This window comes from Watersipora subatra, chromosome 2, assembly GCF_963576615.1.
Source record: "Watersipora subatra chromosome 2, tzWatSuba1.1, whole genome shotgun sequence".
In the NCBI taxonomy this organism is placed as follows: domain Eukaryota; kingdom Metazoa; phylum Bryozoa; class Gymnolaemata; order Cheilostomatida; family Watersiporidae; genus Watersipora; species Watersipora subatra.
Window position 1 is genome coordinate 5,943,532 of NC_088709.1, and position 24,290 is coordinate 5,967,821.

The following is a 24,290-nucleotide window of genomic DNA, read 5'->3' on the forward strand; positions in this document are numbered from 1 at the left end:
GTGCATTAATGTTTCAAACTACCTCCTTCTAAAAACACACTCAAGAAAAACACTAAAAACTCATAACGGGTGGGCATTTTCAATAAAATGAGCAAAAAAGCGAGAAATGGGAGCTTTGTGACATGAGTGTCATATTTATTTGTTGGAAACTTTACTGGGCTGTGGGAATCATTATCAAAATACATACATAATTATGTTTTCTTGAAGTTTTACTCATGATATTGATGATGAAAAATCAAGTGAAACGATATAACGTTCAAAAATTGGGGGATTTTTTATGACATAAACGGCTACAGTTTCCGTTCTAATTCACCAGAATGAAAACGTTTTTTTGCGCTGTAGAGGTTTTTTCTTACTTTACCATGATCTTAAACCTCACAAAGTATTTTGCTATTGAACAAACAGTACAGTGTTATAACAAAATTGAAATCCTTGATGTACACTTGATTGTGAAATAGCCCAGAAGTAAAATGGCAAGCTGCTGTGTCATATACACAGTTTGAAAGTTGGTTGTGTTGAATGTAGATTGGTTTTGACAGCGATCTGTAACCAAAGTGAAGAAATGGGTCATGATCACAGAAACCATGGTTAAGTCGGGTGTGTGAGATTTTGAGTTATCTACACTAGCAGAAGGAGAAAATTCTCAGTTATTTTGCCAAAAAAATTTTTATTCCAGCTTAATTACAGCAGATTTTATGGTCAATAAACTGAATGCATGTTTACCATTAGTGCGAAAACATAGTTTTGAGAAAACCGGTGTTAAAGTTTGAGAAACAAAAACCATTGCACAATTTTGTTTACATTTTAAAATTTCATAGCAACCAATATCAAGAAGTTGTGATATTTATCTAGATTTTTGTATTCATATGCAAACAATTATGCTGAATTTAAAAATCTAAACAGATTTTAGTTGGTTGCCATAGAAATAGCTGTATATCTACAAGAAAGTGTAGGCCTATAACTTAATTTTGCAGATATTGAAAATGGCTTGGCAGTACGGCGATATTGGGCACAACCGTAGCGTCATCAATAAAATTTTTAGAAAAATAATAGCAGTAACATATTGCACGCCATTGGTCACTATATACTTCGATCTTGTAAAATCGAATAATTATTGTTATAATTAAATATTGTAATAATCTTATAAGAATTGTCAGAAAAATATCATCATCATTTCCTTTACTTTCACTGCTTTGGACATCAGTTGGAATACTAAAGTACTTATTATTATAAGTGTCCAAAATGTCAGAGGCCAGCAGAATCGGCAAATAAGAAACAATTGCTTTTCAGTACTTCTACATTACCTACAGAAACCTTCGGCAATTGGACAATGCCATAGACTGGTGAAATGTGCACGTTTTTTTCGTGAAATGCGCACGACTTAATGGTTCTACTTTCTGTCGCACGGCCTTATCGGCGTTTCGTTGGCCTGTCTTAATTTTGATTAAAAAAGGCTTGTCAAGTTTTAATGGCGATTTTATTCCAAATTAATCTGTCTATTTATATGTATAATTCGATCAGATGGGTAAGGTTTAGGATATTGTCTACAAATTTCAAAGACTTGGTAACATATTTAAATAGGTTTATATGTGTTTTATATCATTATTATACTGAAACAACTCCAGTGAAAAATTGTTAAATTTGTTGATGAGATTTCAGTACAATGGTTTGCGACGTTGTTGATGAATAATTTTCATCAAGTTGTGTGCACATATGCATTTACCATTAAGCTCCCAAACAATCGCTTCGCTCGTGTTTGATCATGAGATAAACAAACATATTAAACAAATGATTATCATGTACTCTATTCCATGCTATATATTATTTATATATTTAGAACAACTTGATGTAGTTGCCAACCATCTTGCGCGTGATGAAGTACGAGTAAGTGAAAAGAATGGTCAACCCGTTATTACATATGCATGCGTACCTCCAGTTGACAAGAGTGTCTCTGATAAAGGTATGTATCAATGTTACCTAAAGTTCGTCACAAATAAAAATCGTATCCTTTGCTAGCATTAATCCTCGTATTTCTGTTGTTCTCAATCAGATTGCTCACAGTACGCATGTAGATTTTTAAATGGAAGTTGTTACAATGGTTTCATGGCAAGACTCTATGAACAGGTTCATGGAAGGTTATCGTCCTTAATGATTTCAAAAGAATGTTCTTAAGTTTTCAATAGGTACATCCTGATTTATTATATGGAATACAAAAGTTTCAAGGTCGCCAATTGATCCTGGTGCTACTTAGAGTGTGCCTGTTTGTTGCATAAATTAAGCTGTTGGCAACACATGGATCCCTGGCTTGTAGATGTAACTTATCCCTCACCCGAGAACTGTTAATGCTTCAGAATGCTGCTCTTATTATATCAAAGATGTTCTACACAACCAGAAAAAAATAAATGAGTGGTAATTAAAGTGTTTCATAAAAGATTGCTGTGTACGGGACTCGAACCCAAGACTTTCAGCTCGAGACCAACACTATACTACCTGCACCAATCAACTCCCTTCTGGGTAGCCTGACACACATACAATACAAGCAAAAATGCAACCTTTGCCTTTTCGACAAGTTCAAGATTATTTGCAAGCCAAACCGATGCACATTAAATAAAAATATGAATATGCTTCATCATGCAGGTATGCTAGGAGTTATCTGTTCAGCCATTTCAAGAAGGAAAACACTTGAGCGGTTCACATTGGTTTATGGCGATTACTTATTGACCATTAATATGTGTTTGATGAGTCATTCTCATACTCACTAGTAGCCATCTTTTAATCCATTATTTCAAGCTGTCACCTTTCAGTAGCAGACCTATATCTGCTCAAAACAGCTCTGTTGTGGTTAATCAGCAGCTAAGTACTCTCCATATTGTATTTTATAATATGGAAGTCATGATTGCCGAGGGATCTTGATGCAATCTTTTTTCCTACCTTTTTCCTTATTTTAAGTTATAATAACTGCTTTTGTTATAGTAATGATTTAGACTAGCTTAAGTTAATCAAATTTATTGGGTGAATAAGTTTAGTCAATGGCAACTACATTACCTGCCACTGTTTATAAGCTGTTTTAAATCTGGTCCCAATCTGTAGCATAAGAAGTAAGAAATGTTTTCCAACATTCTGTTTTAGCTGTGCATCAAGTTTTTAAATATTTGAATTATGTATTCGCTGGACACAGAGAAATAAATCGAAAACTTTATTTAAAAATTAGAATGGTAAATGTTGCAATTGTTGATTTGAAATAAATATTCTATTCGAAGACATTTTTCATTACTCCTGTAACGCCCGATTTTCTGTAAATTTGTATATATAGATACAAATCACTTACCCTATTCCATGGTAGATATTATTTATACATTTAGAACGAGTGGATGTACTTGACACCCATCTTGTGCATGATGAAGCACGAGTATTTACAGACTCTCCACCATCTCTTTCTAAAGAAAGTGCTCAACCCGTTGCTTATTACACTTTTGTACCTCCAGTCAACATGAGTACTTCTGGTGAAGGTATTTATTAACTTCACCTAATATTCATCACATATACAAATTCTACCTGGTCGCCTCTGACTGGTTCTGGCATGGCAATCGATGTCTCTTTTTTCATAGATTATTGCTTTCATACGGTGCTAATTCGTTGGTAGATATGTTTGTGATGACTATGTTTTCTTTCAAGGTTGACTGGCAAGAAAACTCACAGTTAGTTGGTATCAAAAGATTCACCATGTCTTACTCTGCTGTGTTGTAGGTTAAACATATGTGGAAATGTGATTACTAGCTCTTAAAAGCTCAAAGATGAACAGTTAATCGCAGCCATCATGAAAACGCCGTAGTTAGGAATCCCTCTATTTTGATGATGTATTCAACTCCACGTGGTTATTGTTTTGACAGGTGATGTTATCACATGAAATGAAAGGCCAATAAAAGGCTCCATATAAAACATTTCATGGCGATAGTTTATGATAGGGCTGCACGATAAAATGACATTGCATGATAGGTGATGATTTTGCGTGGAACGATATCATTTCGGGGTGTTTTGTAGGTCGGTTCTGTAATCGGGTATATCGACGTTTTCGATATCATGTCAAGACGATAAATGTTTGTGTTTAATTGGCAGAACCAACATCGGTTATCGCCGGCTTTCGTGACTCAATATCGGCACAGTACTAAGCTCCTGAAAACTTATTTGCGAGCCCGCGAATTTCCTTTATCTTTCACAATCTTTGAAAGAAAGTTTCATAAAAGTTTCTTAAATAAAGTTAGAGAGAAAAGACTCCTAATTTTTTTATTTGGACACGATTATCGCCCTTGTATTTTTGTTTTTGGTGAAGCGTCACAATAATCTATATCGAAAGAGCATAACTCCAATGTTTGGATACTGAACGATATCGATAGCTCACTGAGCCAATATATCGTTTTGGCATGTGGTGTCATATCGCACAGCACTAGCTTATGACAAACACGTCAGGATTTACCGAAAAGCCTTTATCAAATATAGATGGTCGCTACTTTACGATTCCGCTTCAGTTTAGTTTAATCATCTAGTCGAAATTTGATCATGTAACCCATATTTCCTGCCAAATAGTGCGAACAATTTTTGCAGCATTCGACTATCACAGGTGACCAACAGGCTCCTCATGTTTATCAGGTGATGATATGCATTCCTTCGAGTTAAGGTTATCAAATTAAACAAGTTTTTGCGGTAGGTTTGGAGATATCCGTGCTCAAAGTGACAGCATTACAATGATGATGAAATAGAGGCATAAGGACAATAGACATGGTTTTAGTGAATGCGTGAAATATATTTGTGAAATTATTTTGATGAATGATGTAGTGTGAAAGTGTAAAAAGAAGCCATCCTGTTCAACTACATCCCATTTAAGCCATTTTGGAAAGAAATTTCAACCTACGGCATTTTGGTGATGGCTGCGATTAACTGTTCATTTTTGAGCTTTTAGGAGCTTGTAATCACATTTCGACATATTTTGCACCTACAACACCACAGAGTAAGACATAGTGAAATAAGACACTTTTCATACCAATTAACTGTAATGTGAATTTTGTTGCGAGTCAACCTTTAATGGTAACATTGAAAACGCGAAGAAACTAAAGATGCAGAGAAAGCTCACAAATCCTGTAAATTAAACTTGCAATAATATATTAATATTAATGCTAGCAAGTACTGCCATATAGACTGATAAACCTTAGTGTTAATAGTTGATAGTGTTACACATGTTTTGTGACTTCTCATGTTAGCCATTTACATCATGTGACCTCTCATGTTAGTCATGTACATCATTGTGACTTCTCATGTTAGTCATGTACATCATTGTGACCTCTCATGTTAGTCATGTACAACTTGTGGTCTCTCATATTAGTCATGTACATCATTGTGACCTCTCATGTTAGCCCTTGTACATCATTGTGACCTCTCATATTAGCCTATGTACATCATTGTGACCTCTCATATTAGCCATGTACATCATTGTGACCTCTCATGTTAGCCATGTACATCGTTGTTACCTCTCATATTAGCCCATGTACATCATTGTGACCTCTCATGTTAGTCATGTACAACATTGTGGCCTCTCATGTTAGCCATGTACAACTTGTGGTCTCTCATATTAGTCATGTACATCATTGTGACCTCTCATGTTAGCCCTTGTACATCATTGTGACCTCTCATATTAGCCTATGTACATCATTGTGACCTCTCATATTAGCCATGTACATCATTGTGACCTCTCATGTTAGCCATGTACATCGTTGTTACCTCTCATATTAGCCCATGTACATCATTGTGACCTCTCATGTTAGTCATGTACAACATTGTGGCCTCTCATATTAGTCATGTACATCATTGTGACTTCTCATATTAGCCATGTACATCATTGTGACCTCTCATGTTAGCCCTTGTACATCATTGTGACCTCTCATATTAGCCTATGTACATCATTGTGACCTCTCATATTAGCCATGTACATCATTGTGACCTCTCATGTTAGCCATGTACATCGTTGTTACCTCTCATATTAACCCATGTACATCATTGTGACTTCTCATGTTAGCCATTTACATCATTGTGACTTCTCATGTTAGCCATGTACATCATTGTGACCTCTCATGTTAGCCATTTACATCATTGTGACCTCTCATGTTAGCCATGTACATCATTGTGACTTCTCATGTTAGCCGTGTACATCATTGTGACCTCTCATGTTAGCCATGTACAACTTGTGGTCTCTCATATTAGTCATGTACATCATTGTGACCTCTCATGTTAGCCCTTGTACATCATTGTGACCTCTCATATTAGCCTATGTACATCATTGTGACCTCTCATATTAGCCATGTACATCATTGTGACCTCTCATGTTTGACATGTACATCATTGTGACTTCTCATATTAGCCATGTACATCATTGTGACCTCACATATTAACCCATGTACATTATTGTTACCTCTCATGTTTGACATGTACATCATTGTGACTTCTCATGTTAGCCATGTACATCATTGTGACCTCTCATGTTAGCCATGTACATCATTGTGACTTCTCATATTAGCCATGTACATCATTGTGACCTCACATATTAACCCATGTACATTATTGTTACCTTTCATGTTAGCCATTTACATCATTGTGACCTCTCATGTTAGCCCTTGTACATCATTGTGACCTCTCATATTAGCCCATGTACATCATTGTGACCTCTCATGTTAGCCATGTACATCATTGTGACCTCTCATATTAGCCCATGTACATCATTGTGACCTCTCATGTTAGCCATGTACATCGTTTTTACCTCTCATATTAACCCATGTACATCATTGTGACTTCTCATGTTAGCCATTTACATCATTGTGACTTCTCATGTTAGCCATGTACATCATTGTGACCTCTCATATTAACCCATGTACATCATTGTGACTTCTCATGTTAGCCATTTACATCATTGTGACCTCTCATATTAACCCATGTACATCATTGTGACCTCTCATGTTAGCCATGTACATCATTGTGACCTCTCATATTAGCCATTTACATCATTGTGACTTCTCATGTTTGACATGTACATCATTGTGACTTCTCATGTTAGCCATGTACATCATTTTGACCTCTCATGTTAGCCATGTACATCATTGTGACCTCTCATATTAACCCATGTACATCATTGTGACCTCTCATGTTTGACATGTACATCATTGTGACCTCTCATGTTAGCCATGTACATCATTTTGACCTCTCATGTTAGCCATGTACATCATTGTGACCTCTCATATTAACCCATGTACATCATTGTGACCTCTCATGTTAGCCATGTACATCATTGTGACCTCTCATATTAACCCATGTACATCATTGTGATCTCTCATACTAGCCATGTACATCATTGTGACCTCTCATATTAGCCCATGTACATCATTGTGACCTCTCATATTAACCATTTACATCATGTGACCTCTCATGTTAGCCATGTACATCATTGTGACCTCTCATGTTTGACATGTACATCATTGTGACCTCTCATATTAGCCATGTACATCATTGTGACCTCTCATATTAACCCATGTACATCATTGTGACCTCTCATGTTTGACATGTACATCATTGTGACCTCTCATATTAGCCATGTACATCATTGTGACCTCTCATATTAACCCATGTACATCATTGTGATCTCTCATACTAGCCATGTACATCATTGTGACTTCTCATGTTAGTCATGTACATCATTGTGATCTCTCATACTAGCCATGTACATCATTGTGACCTCTCATATTAGCCCATGTACATCGTTGTGACCTCTCATGTTAGCCATTTACATCATTGTGACCTCTCATGTTAGCCATGTACATCATTGTGACCTCTCATGTTAGCCATGTACATCATTGTGACCTCTCATATTAGCCATGTACATCATTGTGACCTCTCATGTTAGCCATGGACATCATTGTGACCTCTCATATTAGCCATGTACATCATTGTGACCTCTCATATTAGCCCATGTACATCATTGTGACCTCTCATGTTAGCCATGTACATCATTGTGACCTCTCATATTAACCCATGTACATCATTGTGACCTTCAATACCCACCCATTCTTGGGAGTTATTCTAGTTTATATATATATTGATGCAAGTAGGACTAAACAAGTGACTATCAATACTAACACTATTCCACTGTAGCTATCATTTATACATTTAGAACGAGTTGATGTAGTTGAAACCCATCTTGTGCATGATGAAGCCCGAGTATTTACAGACTCTCCACCATCTCTTTCTAAAGAAAGTGCTCAACCCGCTGCGTATTACACTTTTGTACCTCCAGTCAACATGAGTACTTCTGGTGAAGGTATCTATTAACTTCACCTAATGTTCATAATGAATAAAAATTCTATCCTTAACTAGCGTTAATCCTTTCGTTTCTGTCGTTCTCAATCAGAATGTCCGCAGTACACATGTAGATTTCCAAACGGAAGTTGTTACAACGCCTTTATGACAAGATTCCATGAGCAAGCTCGTAGTAGGCAATTGTCCTTAATCAATGCAGAAGTGCATTTTCGAATTTTTAAAGCACGTAAATTACATAATTTTTTATTATATATTTCAATACATCAGAGTCTTGGCTTTCGAATGAGCTTATATTCAATACACAAAGAATAATAGAACTATGAAAAACAGGATGTCAAAAGTATGTCCTGCAAAAAACCCACTCGGTTCAGGTTCTCAAAATGTGATGTCACGATTATAATTTAGCCTTAGGTTGATCCCTTTCGCTGCCATTGAGGCTGCGCTTTTCTGTGACAATTGGTGCTGTTAAACCCAGAGAGCGCTAATAATAAACTAGGATTCTAGATAATCAACAATGCCTGGGATCGTGCTAACTCCTGACCATTACAAACACATGTTCTGGGTTAATTAATTATGCTTCAATAAATGTACTGTCGTTGATGAAGATAATGAAATCACATCGACTCTATTGTGACCTGTGCTTGCATGGCCCTAGGACTATATGTCAATCGCACTTTCGCAATGCTTGAAACTAATTAGTCTCAGTCACGACCCTCAACATCACAATAAAATGAGAGGGCTAGTGCATAATATCATCGGGAAAACATAGTATGGTGCATGGAACCCGAGTTATTTATCATAGAAATAATCTGTACATGGAGAACTAATGACACTGATTCCTTTGTCATCTTCATTGGTTCTCTGTAGTTGTTCTATCTTCGCCTGACACTAGCGTCATTATCGTAGTTGATAAATATAAGCGGTAAGCAATAAAATAGGTGGTAAGAGCACACAACACCGCATAAGAAAATTGTGACGTCACAATTTCTGAGCCTATGCCAATAAACATTTCTGCGGTAGAGCTCTGGAGAAATTCTATAAACACCAACCAATGTCTGTCTCACCATGGCAAACAATAGCTCATGTTCGAAAGCCAAGACTCTGATGTATTGAAATATACACTAGAAAAATTATGTAATTTATGCGCTTTAAGGGGGTTCATCGTAGTGCATTTATTTGGAATGCAAAAGTTTCAAGATTGTCATTTGAGCTCGGTGCCACTTGGAGTGGGCCTATTTATTACACAGGTACACTTACCTACAGATGATTTACATAAGTCATAGCAACTCAATGAGCTCTGTAAGTCTGCTCTTACAACTCTTTCCTCAGGCTAGAAATTTAAAGTTTCAGAATACTGCTCTTATTATATTATTCTTTTTATATCGAATATATATATATATATACATGTATATATATATTATTGTTCTACAAAACCAGGAGATAGCAGTTTATTTATCAATCTCTGATCGTTTTGCAATTTTGCTTGAGATGGTTGTGGTGAAAGACTTAAATTATAAAACCTGTAATTGAATGCCATGGCGCTCTTTTTTTCTACCCTTCTATAGTGGTAGTTAAATAAAGGTGACGTTCAAATAGAGGCTAGCGTTGTATTTTGCAAATGGTTTATCAGAATTTGGGAAGATAACTTTAGCCCTGTTATGAGCGAACCGAATGTCGCCTATATTTTGCTGTTTTTTTCCGGTGGAGTGATATTAACCCTTTTGGATGCAAAAAATCCGCTAACTTACCTCCAATTTGTCAAAGATCTCTTAATAAATATGCATCGAGAACTCGAGAAATATCTCTACCAGTTGATATCTATCGCTTGCAATTGACCTTCGATGACATTATAGTCTGTGTCCTTCTTTACAATTTGTTGGCATTTTCGTTTTGTATTTTATTCTAAATTTGAATACATATTTTTATTTTATATTTATATTTTACGATTTTGCATAAAAGCTCATCGCACTCATTGATATGTTTGCTACAGTTTGCAGTCAAAACCAGTTTTTTACGCTCAATAGATGTGGAGTTGTCAGCATCGATCCATTGTAAGCAGTGCTAGGATAGCCGCAAGGATGCTATAGAATATCATGCTATAAATCTGCATATTTTTAAGCTATTTAATGATAATCTATCAAATGATACAAATAACGGCAAACTCGGATAACTCAATCTTCACGGGACTTTACTGCGCTATTCCTTGCCCTCCAAGGACCATGGCTAAAAGGATATTTGGTAAAATATGATTTTTTCAAACCTTTAGAAAAGTCGTTAATGAAAATTTCTTGCCGATGATGGTAATAACGACGCCTAAGAACTACTTAATGTTGAGGTTTATGTCTATGGCTTTGAATAAAGTGATATTCTAAAGCGATAACAACTGTCTCTGTAGGCCTTTGACTAAAAACTGTTCGAGTTAACGAAATTGAGGTCGAGTTATCTAAAGCAAATATGATAATTGATAATGATAACTCAAACTTCACGGGACTGAATGAAAGTGTTCAGTCCCGTGACGAGTAAATTCCCGTGAAAAGGTCCTGCAAAGAAAAATCCCACCAAATTGATCATTGCGTGGAAACGGACCAAACAAATCCGTTTGAGTTAACCATGTGTTCGAGCTGTCCGACGGCGAGTTATCCGAGTTTGACTGTATATATTCATGAAGAAGTAACAATTGATCCATACTTATATTACATGCAGAAACAAAAGTTGACGTTTTCGAACAAAAATTTCCATTGTTTGCTCGGATAGCTGCATTTTGATTGTTGCTGTCGATGGAATAAACATCTTCTAGTTATCCAATACATCCACAGTATCTTCTGACCTCAATTTTTTTCTAATTGCTAAATTAGTCGATATTACCGTTTAAACAATGTTTTGGCAGAGCTAAACTTTCACGTCCTGCATTTAGCATCAATGCAACACATGAAAGTTTGCTTGCCAAACATAACCTTTGACCTTTGACCAAACATAACCTTTGACCCAAAACTTGTCCCCGTTTTATATGCATGTCCTCTGAAGTAGAAACACCGCGTTAAACAGGGAACTACTACTAGCTGATTAATTGTTGCTATGGTGTTGCTTTCAAAGTTTCAACGATAAACGAAAACCCTCTAGAATTGGGCAACAAAAGAATTAATTGTTATATATGTAAACGATTCACTATTAATGCGATTTGGTGGACACTTATCTACTGGTCAGTTGGTATTATGGGCTCGTAAAGACTAAGTTATGTCAGTGACGGTCAAATTAAGGTGGGATTCAATTGGAGGGTGGCGCTCTATTTTTCAACACTTCTCTCAGGGTGGCGGTCAATTGGAGGGGCGGTCAAATAGAGGTGTGTTTAATTAGAGGTTTTACGGTAGCTATAAAAATTGCTTATGAAGCGTTTATCACGATTGCATGCACTAACAAACGCAAAATGGTTTCAAACTCGTTTTAATGGAATCTATTCTTTCTTGCAATATTTGTCATGAAGTGCAACAATTGATATTTCTAATGAACTTTATTTTTCTTTAAGTAAGTCATCTAAAATTAACGTGATTTGTCTACATCGTTTTGCTTGTTTCTATATTTGTCGTAAGAAATAAATAACACTTGTAATTTTTTGTAATTGTAAATAATTTGTATTATAGAAAGGCAAAACCTTCAAAAAAGAGATCATGCGTTTCTAGCAAAAGTAGCAAAACTAAAGTAAATTTATTTCTTGAAGAATTGTTGCCAGTGTAGTTATTAAGCTATTGAAAGAAGTTGCTGAAGAGATAGCTAACTACAAGAGTAAAATGCCACAAGGAAAATGTTGTTAAACAACATTAGAAAATAAACATTTTCCAAACATTGCTATAACATTCATTTAAGGCTAGGACTTATGTTGCACCATAGTGTTCTCTTTACATTGCAATTCAATTTTGTATGGTGTTTACATCCAGATAACATTGACCTTTTCAAACATTTAAAAGGAATGTCCTATAACATAATTGGGACATTCAGTTTCATTATATATAGTACTTTATTGGCAAGAATTTCATTTCAAAAATAAAATGTTTTTCAAATTAGGCCATACAACAATAGTAAAACAAAAAAACAATAAAAAGTGCAACAGTTATGTTGAATATGTACTAGTTGTTGACATTGACCACAGTCATTATCTTGTATTTGTATATAGCCTTTGTCATACTTTTTGTTCATATTGACTCACTCATCTGTTATGTAATTGTTATATAATAATCCTTTTACTCTCTCGTCTCACTTATGTAGTAAGTCAGTTACTGTTTAGCTTTCAAATATACAAGACTAACAAGTTAGCCATTAAAATCGAATAAATAATTTTAAACAAATAGTGTTTAAAATTCTTTTCTCGCCAATAAAACGGATATTACATGTAATGTAATAATAACATTACATTGCATGTCAATGTTATTTTGATATTTATCCTCAAACTTTTCAAAGCCACCTTGTTTGAAGATTGCTGGGACATTCCATAACAATGTTCTCTAACCTCATTCTGATAGCGTTAGCAAAGTATATTCCTGTAACATTTTATTGAATTTTATGATAATATTTTTGCACAACATTCCGCAAAATATTTCTGCGACATTATTGCAACATAATACTATAATGATGACCAGATAATGTTTGTAGAGCATTATGAAAACGATTGCATGTAATGTTATTTCATTCGTAGTGTTGTGGAACGTCCTAGTAATGTAATTATTAGTTGGGAGGTTTCATCATTTTGGTTCAAATTTTAAACCATATGCTGTGAAGTATCCCGGATGAACATATAGTACAGACTTAAAATCCTTAGATGTTCCCACATTCTCATGAAGTTAAAAATGGCTATTACATGCGCTGTTACAAACCATACTTTAATAAACTTACTGGCTTTGCAATTTAATAATAGTAATGTAATATTGTTTGTAATGATAGGCTTTCAGAATTATTCTAGATTTTAAGAGTGAAACAGCTGTAATCTAAATACTATGCATCTACTCCATACATGCACCTTGTAGATGTTGTTTGAAGGCTTATATATATATATATGTATATTATGTTTTTTAAGGTTGGTAGGGTGATAAATATAACCCTAAACCATAATAAATAACGGGAAAGTATGACATTATTCACTTAAAGATGCTGCTGAGACTGTCTGGTCACGTATCGCATGTTCTGTTGAGCATATCTACCGCAGTTAAGGCTATGGTCATGTGATAACACAAGGTAGCTCTATACTTGGTTTGTGATTATTGTAGACATACAAGTTGAACCAGTGAGTACTTCAGTCAACCCACAGAGTGATGAAGGTGAATATGACAATTCTATTGAAGTAATAACTGGTTGTATCTCTTGCTCTAATAAAACAATATACGCTCTTGTAGTGGCATCCTAGGAAATATCACACATATTACGAGTTACGCTCTCGTAGTGGCACCCTAGGAGATATCACACATATTAAGAGTTACACTCTCGTAGTGGCATCCTAGGAGATATCACACATATTAAGAGTTACACTCTCGTAGTGGCATCCTAGGAGATATCACAGATATTAAGAGTTACGCTCTCGTAGTGGCATCCTAGGAGATATCACACGTATTAAGAGTTACGCTCTCGTAGTGGCATCCTAGGAGATATCACACATATTAGGAGTTACGCTCTCGTAGTGGCATCCTTGGAGATATCACACATATTAAGAGTTACGCTCTCATAGTGGCATCCTAGGAGATATCACACATATTAAGAGTTACGCTCTTGTAGTGGCATCCTAGGATATATCACATATATTAAGAGTTACACTCTCGTAGTGGCATCCTAGGAGATATCACACATATTAAGAGTTATGCTCCCGTAGTGGCATCCTAGGAGATATCACACATATTAAGAGTTACGCTCTCGTAGTGGCATCTTAGGAGATATCACACATATTAAGAGTTATTTGCTAATTTGCTATATCGATATTAGTGGGAATTCGGTCCGACTGGAACCCATAAGTTCAATTTTAATAAATGCTGACAGTTTTATTAGTTTTAATACATTTAACACAAAAAAGCCTTTGAGCCCAGACAGTTGTTTTTGTAATTGACATAATCTGGTTTGTGTTAAGCTCACCCAAGTTAAGTATTATAATGATAAATTGTTCTTGAAGGGGTTCTAATGGCAAATTGCTAGTTTGGAATCACTGAAACCAGTAATAACATAGCAAAAGTGAAAACAGAATAGCATTTTCTGAGTGACAATAAATGCAGTATCGAGGTGCTAGGCTCGATTGGTTGCAGTAAGAAGGGTTAATAACAAAAATAAGGTTTCATTTTAACAGTTGTTGGTTTTATAGAGCTTTATAGTGTGATGGAACTCGTGTTAAGGAAGTTATCCTGGAGTTTTTACAAATATTTAAAAATTGTTTGAAGCGTCACGACGAAATGCATATTAATGAAATTTTTGTTTCAAGTGTTTAAAATGGCTTCATTGGCAATCTAAATAGTTTTTCACTGTAGATATATCATCAGCTTTGCAAATATTTTTTAAACATAATATTATGTTTAAAAAATGGGCATATTATGCCCATTCACCAGTTGATAAGTTTCATATTATCTGAACCATTGCAGATTTGTAGAAATGCGAAAATCGCACTTTGGTCACTCACTTTTGCACATTTGTGCGGAATTGTTTAAAAGGTACCTAAGGAATTAAATTTAGACCCAAGGTTCTAAAAATGAACCTATCAACCAAATTGATTCAGTAATGATCAACACAAAGACCTTCACCTTAGTGCCTTAAGAAGTTACATCGGCGGGCGACCTATGAGAAAGCAATTTACTAGGTGAAAAGCATAATTGAATTATTTGGTTGGCCACCGATCATGGACATTCCCAAGGTCAACTCTAGTTAGTGATTGAATAAGCTTTACATGAAATGCCCACCAGTAAATGGCTTTCATATAATTGGACTGGTAGGAAAAGTTCCAAGTTTCTTTATGCTCATGCGCAGGGCAAAACTTTACAAAATACAAATGCAACATTCAGTTGCTATATTTGGCAAGCTCATGAACTTGTGTTCTAACTGCCATATCATTTTGGGGTTGATTGTCAAGTATTGTCACTATTCCAAATTTACAATCAATGAAGTTGGGGGTCTTTGAATTTTATTCCTGTAAACATTAGATTCTAAAAACCTGTAAACACTATCGCTCAAATCGACGATTAGCGATGCGATAGACTGCGACGATGGGCTGCGATGACGTCATTTTGCTATGAGCGGGCAACGCAATCGTTGAGATCTGAGAGCATGAAGATGAACGCTTTCACTCAGCTGCACAGATAACCAAGCAGCTTGCCAATTCTGAAGATGGTTAGTATACAAGTTTAATATATAAATTCATTGAATATCTTATTATGAGTTAGGGCTGTTACACGAAGCATATAAAGTAGTTTTGTAGGATTTATTCTGATACTTCGCTACTTAGTATTAGGCTATTCATGTTTTCAATATATTGCAGGTATCGGTATCCAAAAACAGTGGAAATATATCCGGCATACATTCGCATCGTGCCTGTGCAGTGCAGAAAACAACAAGAAGAGTGGTAGTGGGCAAGCAACGGTAAAAACATGGCACTTTGGGAGCATCTGCAATGACTACGGGATTATACAAGAAAAAATGGTAAGTTGATATATTGTTAATTTTTTTTAAAGTTTCGGCTTATAAATTTGTGGTAATTGTTTGTGATTCCATTGTTTTTCAACTTGATTTTAGGACACAGAGTAACTATCAAGTTATGAACTCAGAGTCGGTAAAGGCTATCTGCTCTGAAACATCTTGCATTGAAAGCCTTACCCCTATGGTCTCAGCCTTAAGCAGCTTTTTTGCTGCCTCATCTGCACCTTCATCTGCGCCAACACCAACCTTGCATGATATGCAACCAACCAAAAGAAGGACTGCAGAAAATGCAGATTCATTCCAGTAAGGTTATGTAAAACACTAAAAGTTGTGAAGTATACATAATTTATGCCATCCTTGTATCCAAACTCACATGCACATCACTGTCCGATTCTACAGAATGCGATTCCAAGCCATTTCAAACACAGTGCAAGTAAGGATTGCTAGGGAGGAGAAAGAACAGAGATGCATTATCACTTTGGAATGGAGGTTGCAGAATACCTCTAAAAAATGTCGCACGCACAAGCTCTCCGAGCAAAAATCAAAATCTTTGATGTGTTAGCAAGTGAAGGAGTTGATGAAGCACTTCCAGTTTCAGATTTAGATTTGCTCAACTCTACCAACTAAATTATTTTATGCATTTAAACCATAACTGTCACGAACAACTTTTATTGTATTTACTAGGTAAATCAGACACGCTGATTCCGATTTTGTACTCAAAATAAAGATTAGTCCACTAACCTTCATTAAGTCCACTAAGTCATTTAGGCTTTTTTAAAGCGTTTCAATATCCGTTTCGAAAACAACACAATCGGCATTACAAGCTCCGCCCATAAATATGTGACGAAACCTAGCTTTTTCAGAAACGGAAGTTAGGAAAGTTTAGTCCGATTTAGAATAATAGAGATGGGTGTCTTAAAACCCATTATTATCTAAATCCAGCCTGTAAAATAATTTCAGTTTTTTATGAAAGGGATATAAACTATTTAAAATTGCTCGCAGCTTGTTACATGACGTTTAAATGGGCTGGACGCCGAGAAAAACGAGCTCAAAAAGCGCGGTTTTATCACGAGCTAGCGTTGTTATTGCGCTTTTTAAATATGCAATGCTAAATAGCTCATCTACCTTTCAGAAAAGACTGATATTATTTTTAAAGCTGGATTTAGCTATTAATAGATTTTAAAACACCCATCTCTATTATTCTAAATTGGTCTAAACATCTCTACGTAATTTATGTTCCTAAAAAGCTAGGTTACGTCAAGTATTTATGGGCGGAGCTTGTTATGCCGATCGTGTTGTTTTCGAGACCGATATTAAAACGCTATAAAAAATCCTTTATTACTCTGAAAGTTAGTGGCCTAATCTTTATTTTGATTACAAAATCGGAATCAGCATGTCTGATTTACCTAGTAAATACGATAAAAGTTGTTCGTGGCAGTTATGGTTTAATATCTTCATCCTATACTTTATATACATTTGTATTTATTCAACTAGTCAGCTATATAATAAAAATGCATTCTTGGAAGCTGCACAATTATAAAATATTCACTGTCTCATTTGTACAGTTTAACGCATGGTGCTCTTGATAATCCAGCCTGCCGCCGTTGCAATTGAAGTAATGCATAAAATGGTTCTTCATGTCGATATCAGAAGTTGGTGAATTTCTAAGTGCAGGTTGTCTAACTTCATCTAAAGGTCTTCCAGAATTTCTCCACAAGTCTAGCTCGTCATCTGTGTCAGAACTCAGTACACCTAAAGCAGTACAACATACCTTGTAAAATCATGTTATTTCAAGCTAATAACTTCATTTTTCCAAAAACCGAAAAAAGACTTTAGGCAATGAAAACTAGATTACCGAAAGCATTTTCAATTGTTCGCCGAGCTCTAGAGAGCCTGTAATTATACACACATTGTTCATTAGTTATTGCGCGTCCAGGGAATGGTCTCATAAGCCATATTTTCAATGGGAAAGCTTCGCCACCACAAAGCACAATTACAAGCATTTAGGTATCCTTCGATCTGTTCATTTCCAGTTATTGCAATAGAACCTGCGCATTGACACAAATACTAAACAATTAGGATATAATAATTGTATTAGCAAACATGTTTTTGAGGTTGCCAATTTAACATTATTGCACATCACCATTATAATAACATAATATATGGTGGAACCTCAGTTCTCAAACAATCCGTTCCAGAAGATTTTCGAAAACCGAGTTGTTCAAGATTCGAAACAATTATTCTCATTAGAATTAATGTATGTCAATTTTAATCCATTACAAGTCGAGAAATCAACTTTGGTAAAGTAGTTTTTCAATATTTTCACCATAGACTGTACTGTATATTACATACTATAAATAGAAACAGGTAGGTATAGATAGTGCCTAATTTTAATAAAATATTTTCCATCTATGATGATGAAAAAAGAAAAGAACAAGCATTTCGTACGTTTTTCTCTTAAAACATCGAAAAAGACTCTAAAAGTTAAGATACCAAATTTTAGAAATTGATAATCAAACAGCAAAATGCAATTGCTTAAATTTGCATAATCGTCAACTCAGGCTGTTTCGAACGTTTAATTCTAATGCTCAGGTTTGGTTGAAAACCGAATGTATTTTTGAGATCCGCGATGAACCAATTTCTCGGATTTTTTGGTCAAGAACCGAAGCGTTCGAGAACCGAGGTTTCGCTGTATCTTTTCATTTTCTATCATACCGTGTTTTATATACTTGCCATTCCTTAGAGCAGATGCAAAGGAACACGCTTCAAACACACTAGCACCATTCCACAGGTAAAGCCTGTCCTAAATCAATAAGCGCCAATTTCAAATTAGTGTCACTCGCTGCCATTTAGTTTAGGGAGTGAAACCCTTTGTAATACTCATATTCAGAGCCAGGTGCTAGTGGAAATTGCATTCTAATGTGTTTGCCATCATCAAGGGGTAGTTCCAATGTTCCTCAAATCTAAGGTAGAGCCAAATATATCCTGTAAGTTGTTTTTTTAATAATATCTTAAATTATACTTTCCTAATAATAACTTTAGGTTTAATATTGTTTTTTGTCACCTACTCACCCTTTGGCTATTCCCTTACAATCATCAAGTGTTTGAGGAGGTTTCAGGTGTAGTGGCATTAGCACATCTCACATGGCATTGCAAGTTTTATTGATAATCATGGTTACGGTTGATTTGCCGATTCTCCAATGATATTTAATTGAGTTAAATGGGCAGCTTTCTGCCAATTAGTGCAAAGTCGCTGCCAGTCTCATATCAGCAGGAATAGATTCTCTCAGATGAATATACTGTTTTTCTATTATGTAGCATAAATTTCACACAAGGAGTAACACTCACTTCTGTCAATGATATAAAATCCCTACAGGATAGGGCGATGGTTATCATATGGGCAGGTTTAATGATCAAGCTCTGTTGGGATGAACCCGAACATAGCACCAGAACAAAAAATGTGCTGAATGAAGCCCTTTGTAAATTTACAAATGTTATGAACAATGGTGGTTATTTTACTGATCTGTTGGTTTCACTTTGTTGTCAAATAAATATAGTTGCCCAATACTGTCACTGTTATGATGAGTTAGTTGCCATTCACAAGCATTCATGATATTATTAGTCGCCATTGTGAAATGACCCAAATTAGGTTTTATATTTAGGTTTTGAGTATGAAACCTACACTGCACGTCTTTGCCTGCTGTCCCATCTTATAGGCCAGGTCAAACGTGACAATGATTAAAGACTTTGTCAATTTATGTTAGGGGTGGCAAAATATTTATCAACGACTAGGGGGAAAAAAGACGCCGTTTGGGTGATTTTAGGTAAATTGTATTTAACTTTAAAGGTTGACTTGTAACAAAATTCATATTACAGTTATTTGGTATCGAAATATTCTCCTTGTCTTACTCTGCTGTGTTGTAGGTGCAAAATATGTGGAAATATGATTACAAGCTCTTAAAAGCTAAAAAACAAACAGGTAATCGTCGCCTTCACGAAACCGTCGCATATTGAAATCAGTTTATTTCTCTGACTTAGTCATTACATTCAGTTGTTGTTTTGTCACGTGATGCTCTCACGTAAAATGAGAGGCCAATAAAAGGCTCAATATAAGACTTCTTGTAGCACTAGTTCTTGACAAACACTTCGGGTTTCACCGAACAGCCCTTACCAAATATAGACGCTTGCTACCGAAATTATTTCTGCAGCATTTTCCGACGATCACAGGTGACCAACTGGCTCGTCATGTTTAGCAGAGAATTATATGCACTCCTTCAAGCTAAGATTAAAAAATTGAAAGAATTTTTACGATAGGTTTTGAGATAATAGTGCTCAAAATGACAGCATCACAATGAAGATGAAATAGACGCTTAAGAACAATATACATAGTGTTAGTGAATGCGTGAAGTATATTTGTGAAAATATTTCGACGAATGAGGTTGCATGAAAGTGTAAACAGAAGCCATTTCGTACAACTACGTCCCATTTGATCCGTTTTGGAAAGAAATTAGGATCTACAGTGGTCTCGTGATGGCGGCGATTAACTGTTTGTTTTTTAGCTTTTAAGAGCTTGTAATCACATTTCCACATGTTTTGCACCTACAAACAGCAGAGTAAGACATAGGAAATCTTTTGATACCAAATAACTTTAATGTGAATTTTGTTGCAAGTCAACCTTTAAGCATATATTACGACCCCTACCAATCTCAAAATGGGTAAAAATAGGTAATTTGAAATGTTTTATTTTCCTTAGATCCATTTTTGATTAGGTATCACCCCTACGCTGTAGAAATTCAAGGTTTGCTAATTCATAGTTGGTTGTTCACGATCGAGGCATACCTGCAATAAAATCATATACCCAAAAACCTAACAAGGCAACGCAACCGCCTCACGAGATCTGTGTTAGTCCCGAAATCCAGGCTAGCACGATCCCAACAGAGCTCGATCATTAAGCCCCGCCCATATGATAGCCGTCGCCTACCCTTGTAGGCTTTTATATCATTGCTTCTATAAACAATATTGCGTAATTCAGACAATTCATAGCCATTAACATTATATACTCACATATGTTTGATCTTGCTAAGAATATAATCAAATGTGTATCTTGTCATGCGAAAATATTGAAGATGGCAATAGGCTGGGTTGACACCTCCTCTAAATTCAGGAAATAAATTGTAGTATAACCCTTTCCTTTGCATTTTCCTACGATTTATTAACAGAATTTCCCAAAAGCCTCCTTTGTTAGCTAGTTTATTGAGCTGATGCTGATCATAGCACAACATAATTGCTGTGAGCTCAAGTTGAACCAGTTTTCAAAACATGCTGTTTTCGTGATGCCACGAAGATCTGCATAAAGATAACAAAAGGACTCGCGATATCAGGAATGCTTGTTCGTAATTTTTATTGGTTGTTGGTTAGCCATCACCCGCAGTAACCTAGTGTTGTACCTATTCTACCTATTCTGTTGATGGCTCGTAGTGTTTACACCTTATTGTTGATGGTGCCACAGTTGCGGTCTATCCCATCGCTAATCGTCGATTTGAGCGATGGTGTGTACTTGCTTTAAAGCCATAAGAGAGTTTCAACGTTAATTGTGATCATTTTGTTGGCCTACTCCTACTCAAGTTTGAGTAGTTTTTACATTTAGCAACCCATTGCATAAGTATTCTTTATTTTCAGGACAAAAAAATAAACTTCGAGCAGACCACAAGTCTAAACAGGAGCAAATGGAAACAAACACCGTTAACGTAATGACAAATGTAAATGATGTTATTGAAGGGAAGCCAATTCAATGTGAAATATGCAACAGTTACTTTTCTCAACATGGTAATCTAACAGCTCACATGAGGATTCACACCGGAGAAAAGCCATTTCAGTGTGAGATATGCAGCAGGAATTTTTCTCGTCGAACTCATCTAACAATACACATGAGAACACACACTGGAGAGAAACCATATCAATGTACCATGTGCAACAGTAACTTTTCTCAAAGAAGTAGTCTAACAACACATATGCGGACGCACACTAAAGAAAAGCCACACCAATGTGAGATTTGCAGCAAGAAGTTTTCTCAGCGCTATAGTCTAACAACACATATGAGGACTCACACTGGTGAGAAGCCATATCAATGTACGATATGCAGTAGTACATTCTCTGATCAAGGCAGTCTAACAGGACATATTAGGGTTCACACCGGGGAAACTCCACATCAATGTGGGATATGCAACAGTAAATTTTCCAAGCGCAGTAATTTAATAATACATATGAGGACTCACACGGGAGAAAAGCCATATCAATGTGAATTGTGCAACAGTGCATTCTCTCATCAAGGTGCTCTAACAGCACACATGAGGACTCACACTGGAGAAAAGCCTTATCAATGTACGATATGCAGCAGTAAGTTTTCTCAGCATGGTAGTCTAACAGCACATATGAGGACACACACTGGAGAGAAACCATACCGATGTACGATGTGCAACAGTGCATTCTCTCATCAAGGCGGTTTAACTGGCCATATGAGGACTCACACTGGAGAAAAGCCATATCGATGTGAGATGTGCAACAATAACTTTTCTAAGCGCAGTAGCTTAACAATACACATGAGGACTCACACAGGAGAGAAGCCATATCAATGTGAAATGTGCAGCAGTGCATTCTCTCATCAAGGCGGTCTAACAGCACACATGAGGACTCACACTGGAGAGAAACCATATCAATGCACGATATGCAGCAGTAAATTTTCTCAGCACGGTAGTCTAACAACACATATGAGGACACACACTGGAGAGAAACCATTTCAATGTGAGATGTGCAACAGTAACTTTTCTCAGCGCAAAAGTCTAGCAGCACATATGAGGACTCATACGGGAGAGAAACCATATCAGTGTGAAATGTGCAGCTGTAACTTCGCAAGGCGCAGTAATCTAACAACGCACATGAAGACTCACACTGATTAGATTTCGTTTAATCAGAAAACCTGCAGTAGTAGCTGCTCTTAGCTCAGTAATCTCACAACACACATGAGGACACACAGTTAAGCGGGATATCAATGTAAGATGTTCGACAGTGAATTCTCTAACGAAGTCATCTAGTGAGGCGCATGCAGAGTCACGCAAGATGGAAGTCATTTTGATATAAGATATGCAGCAGCAGTTTTACTTGATGTAATGTCCTAAGATGTCACATGAAGGTTCACACAGGAGAAAATCATCTTAGTGTGAGAAGGGAAGCCATAGTTTTGCTCATAATCGGAATCAAACATATTTCATGAGAACTCATATTAGACTGAAACTTTCGGTTAGCAGGTGCTGTAGATACACTAGTTTAGCGATTGGTACAATATAAGGACTGACACTCAAGTAAAACCTTTTTGGAGCATGTGGCTTTTAATGTACATCATTATTATGAAGCAGAGGCGCACTCACTAGCGAAGAGCTTCATATGCGAGGTACTAAAGAGAAAGTTTTTTATTATAGGAGTTAGTCAGATATTTCACCTGATGATCACACCAAAGAAATGCCCTTTGACATACATTTTGTTGAAAATGGCTTTTTAAGTTTCCCAATACAATAAACCATGTTAGAACTCTCTCCGGAGTCAATTCATTTCATTGCAACATGAGCAAGAATTTTTTGCGTTTTGTGGATTGGCAAATCACCTGAAAATTAAAACTGAATCAAACAACCTTAGTTAATGCATGACAGCTGTATTTTTATGTTGATTTTGTAGCAGTTGATGTTTGACTAACACTAAAGACAAGTTCTGTTGAGTCACTTTGCTTACTTTACAGTCAAACACTGACATACGAAGTTATTTCATTGCGATATTCTCTGCTTTCGCAAATTCGATGTTGGGGCATGTATTGTAATATGTGTGACAGAGTGAGTGAGTTATAGAGTGTATAAGTGATAGAGTCAGTGATAAAGGGAGTGTGTGTGTCTGTGTGTGGGTGAGAAGGTGAGTGTGGGTGTGCGTCGGAGTGTACATGGGGGTGTCTGTGTGTGGGAGTGTGAGCGTGGGGGAGTGTGTGTGAGGGCGAGTGCATGCGGGGGTTTGCATGCGGTAGTGTGTGCATGTGGGGCTGTGTGTGCGGGAGTGCGAGTGCAAGGGTGCATGTGCAAGAGTTGCGTGCGCAAGGGTGTGAGCCTGGAGATGTGTGAGAGTGTGTGTGTGAGAGTGTACATGGGGGTGTCTGTGTGTGGAGGTGTCTGTGTGTGGAGGTGTTTGTGTGTTGAAGTGTCTGTGTGTGGGTGAGTGTGTGCGTGGGTGTGCATGCGGGAGTG

General features: G+C 36.4%; 1 protein-coding gene across 4 annotated transcripts in view; it reads left to right on the plus strand.

The window, feature by feature from the left end:
* LOC137387376 (zinc finger protein ZFP2-like) overlaps positions 1–23,597 on the plus strand; it is a 49,589-nt gene extending 25,992 nt beyond the window's left edge. For all 4 annotated transcript variants that reach the window (XM_068073784.1, XM_068073787.1, XM_068073786.1 and 1 more), the window contains 5 exons: positions 1,838–1,960; positions 3,363–3,509; positions 8,210–8,356; positions 13,611–13,661; positions 21,688–23,597. In XM_068073784.1, the coding sequence (XP_067929885.1) occupies positions 1,838–1,960; positions 3,363–3,509; positions 8,210–8,356; positions 13,611–13,661; positions 21,688–22,964 (1,745 nt within the window). In that variant the 3' untranslated portion in view covers positions 22,965–23,597. The remainder of the gene's footprint in view (positions 1–1,837; positions 1,961–3,362; positions 3,510–8,209; positions 8,357–13,610; positions 13,662–21,687) is intronic.
* Positions 23,598–24,290: the final 693 nt, after the last annotated feature.